Source organism: Mesitornis unicolor, unplaced genomic scaffold, assembly GCF_000695765.1.
Source record: "Mesitornis unicolor isolate BGI_N332 unplaced genomic scaffold, ASM69576v1 scaffold12043, whole genome shotgun sequence".
In the NCBI taxonomy this organism is placed as follows: domain Eukaryota; kingdom Metazoa; phylum Chordata; class Aves; order Mesitornithiformes; family Mesitornithidae; genus Mesitornis; species Mesitornis unicolor.
Genome location: NW_010175427.1, coordinates 1 through 3,479, shown reverse-complemented (window position 1 = coordinate 3,479; position 3,479 = coordinate 1). Strand labels below are relative to the sequence as shown.

The following is a 3,479-nucleotide window of genomic DNA, read 5'->3' as shown; positions in this document are numbered from 1 at the left end:
CCTACACACAGTCAGAGACAACATAAATATTACGGTGTGCTGGCCTTGGAAGGGAGGCAGAGGTTTAAGATCATGACTCCTGAGAGCTCTGATAAGTCTTCAGTTAGCTTGAGACAGCTTAAACCTACTAGGTGCTTGATGCACTTGCATTCATGTAGTATTGAGCACAGATCAGCCTTTCTTCTCTTAGTCCCACAGATTTTCCATCTGGGAACCTCTTTTGGGAGTTATCTGTCTCACTCCAGCAGTTACTCTGGTTATGGGTGTGCTAGAAGCAGCATGCATGGTTGGTTATGAACTAAAAAGAGCAATGCAGCTGTAACTTAGGACTCCTGTATGCTTCCGGCTGACAAGCCAGAAGTAGACAGCCTTCCCTGCTTCAGATTGTCACCCAAAAATTTCACCTTTTAAGTGCCTCGTGTAGGTTTGCAATTTAGGTGACCTGTCACTGCAGTTTGTCTGAGCCATTCATCCTTCTCCTTGCCTGCTGCTCAGTATTGTTACTTTTCTCGTGTTTGTGTCTGCCTAAGATTCAGTTTTCTTTGCAGACTCAGTGCTCCCATGTGGTAACTATTAACCAGCAGGTAGCAGGTTAACAGCACCTGTACCTGTGCTCCCAGGGAGGCCTGTAGATTTTCTGAGGGCAACACAGATGCTCTTCTAATCAGTGTAACGATCCCTCCTGAGTGTATACAGGGATTTTAGTTTGAGAAGGAGATCTAGAAACCTCCCAGCAGTCTGGTGGACACAGCACTTAAAATACCAACCAGAGGAAACTTGGACCTAGATCCAGCAAATATTTGGGTCTCATCTTCCCTTTGATTTTAACCAGCCCTAAACCCTGACCTGTAGCCTTCCCAATCAGCTAATATTACAATGTGGAGCAAAGCAACATTTAACCTTTGAAAATTTGGGCTATAGTATAAAGCTTTTCAACACTTTGAATTTTTTTTCCCTGTAGGCATATACAAATATTCAGAGAACCAGATGTTAGTAAACTGAAGAAAAACTATTGCCGCAATCCAGATGATGATTTTCATGGTCCCTGGTGTTACACAGATGATCCTCTCGTTCCCTGGGATTACTGCCCTATTTCTCGATGTGAGTACTTGGTATGCCTCAGGCATTGCAAATTGTGCAGTCCCAGTGAACCCATGGTGTCACATGGGTATGCATACCTTTCTCTTGTCACTCGTGACAGCATAAAATGTGTAATTCTATCAAAAATCAATTGTGCATGACTGAGAAGGAACTGACAGAAGCTGCATGTGCAATATATGAACAAAAGGTCCTTTTCCTTGACCAGATTGGAGATCTCAAGACTTATTTATGCAGCGGGAGCATAATAGGGCTATTACAGATTTGCAAATATTTTCCAACAGATCTTGCTATTGAATGAGGGTTGGGCAGAGACAAAGACTCATCTAGTGGTCAGAATGCTGTCTGTGGCCTGGAGAAACCCAGGCACAGTTATCTTCTGTGCTACAAGCTTTATAGTCTCTTTGTGTGATCTGTATTTGTAAAGTTAGGATAATTCTCTATGTATATGCTGAAGTATATATGCGCTACAGAGATTAGATTCTGCTTTCAGATGTTTATGGGGTGATTTAACTCCTGACAAGAATTAGGAACATCACTCCTCCAAAGCTGCATATCAAAATCTGAATAGCTTAAATAAACAGAATTAAAAATCCTAGGGAATTCAGTAATAAACTGACATTACGTGGAAAAAGATTTATGCTGAAAAATGTGCAAGTCACATTTATGTTCAAAATTTTTCTCTTCAGTTCTTATTTCTTAATCTTTGTGCTGCATATCCTGGGAGAACATTTAAATGGTAAATCAAGCCTTTGAATGCATGTCTATGATCTCCAGAGGTTAAGGATAATGTTACATTCATTCCTAGCAGCAATCTGCTCCATTTCTACATAGTCTGAACTGTAGCATCTCTAAGAGATGATATTTGAAGTCTCAGGTGATATTTTGGCATCTATGTGAAGAGTAAACAAACTGTGCGAAAGGTTATTTTTGTTAATGTAGATAAAGAACAGCAGCTGAAGAAACATAAATATTATTCACTCATTCTGAGTTCATTATTTGGAGCTATGAATTCCTAAGGAAATATTCACAGCAAATATTTGTAGGGTATGTGGCGAAGGTGAGTATTATGATTTCTGGAATAAAACTGCAGTGCTGGAATATGTCTGATTTAGAGTTGTAACTTATGTGGACTAGTATTAAACTACTAGTAGCTCACTCAGGTACTGATAACGAACCTAACCAATACAGACAAAATGCTTTCAGTTCCCAAGTGTACATTGTTGGTGTCTTTAACTGGTCTTTTCAAACTGCACTACATATATAAATCTATAAAGGTATACAGATATATATATAAAAAATATATAGATATATATTTATAAAGGTATACAGTTATATACAGTTAGGCTTCAATGTGTATGTATACACATGCATATGTGTATACATAAGTATACATATGTATATATATACTTAATGCTGGAAATCTAGTTGGATGAGACTGTTTAAATTTTGTCTGTGCAAATTTTCAGTAGCTACACCTGTATGTCTAGTGTATAATGCTGGGTCACTCTGCAGACTTCACTGACACAAAAAATTTTGAGCCAAGTTTAAGCAAACTTATGGTCTTCTGAGTTGTACTCGATGGAAAAAAACAAACAAGAGTTTGGGGAAAATGTTTTGATAAGAACATTATTTTGCTGATAGCAACATAAAAGCACTTCTGAAGTTTCAAAAGTTTTTTAAAGAACTTGAAAATTTTCATTAAATCTCAGTTGCATTTAATCACATGACTTTTATAGTTCCTGAAAGCTTATAGAAAAGATACAACTTATTTTTTCAGCATTTGCTTGTTCAAATGAAACATGTAAATGGAACATGATAGATAGCCTGATGTATTCAGGATTCAGCTAATAGTAGAAATGCTTGAAACTCCTGTTGCAAACAGTTTCATTCTTATTCTATTAGAATTAACTTCTGCCTTCTTGTTAATCCTTACCAAATTGTGCTTTTGCAAAGTATTAAGGAAATCATTGACGTTTTAAACTTTGTGAAGTACAAAATTAACAACATGCTATTTGCTGTTTATTTGTACTCTTCAATTTTTAGATGTGTTTTAATTTTGTATTGTGGATATGTTATGTGTCTGTGTAGGTGAAGGTGATACAACTCCTACTACAGCCAGCTTGGATGGTAAGTTTGCAAATGTACTGTGCAGTGCATGTATTTTATCCTCTAAGACTTGCTATTTCTTTCTGAGTTAAGGATACAAAAAACCACAAAGCTTGGAAAAATTGCTCTTACAAGAGGAAAATGTAGAATAGCTTTATTATATTCCTTTATCTATTCCTACTGTCCCATCTTGCCAGGGGTGAGATATGGTAATGATTTTAATGTTTACTTTGCAACCATGTAAATCTCAGTAATAAACCTATTTTTTATAT

General features: G+C 36.9%; 1 protein-coding gene across 1 annotated transcript in view; it reads left to right on the top strand.

Annotated features, from left to right (window-relative positions):
- The window catches only part of LOC104538252 (hepatocyte growth factor-like), a gene marked incomplete at both ends in the record, with an annotated part of 21,260 nt that extends 18,032 nt beyond the window's left edge, over positions 1 to 3,228 (top strand). Inside the window, 2 exons of the mRNA XM_010181392.1 lie at positions 962 to 1,101; positions 3,190 to 3,228. Coding sequence (XP_010179694.1) covers positions 962 to 1,101; positions 3,190 to 3,228 — 179 coding nt within the window. The remainder of the gene's footprint in view (positions 1 to 961; positions 1,102 to 3,189) is intronic.
- Between the last annotated feature and the right edge of the window lie 251 nt (positions 3,229 to 3,479).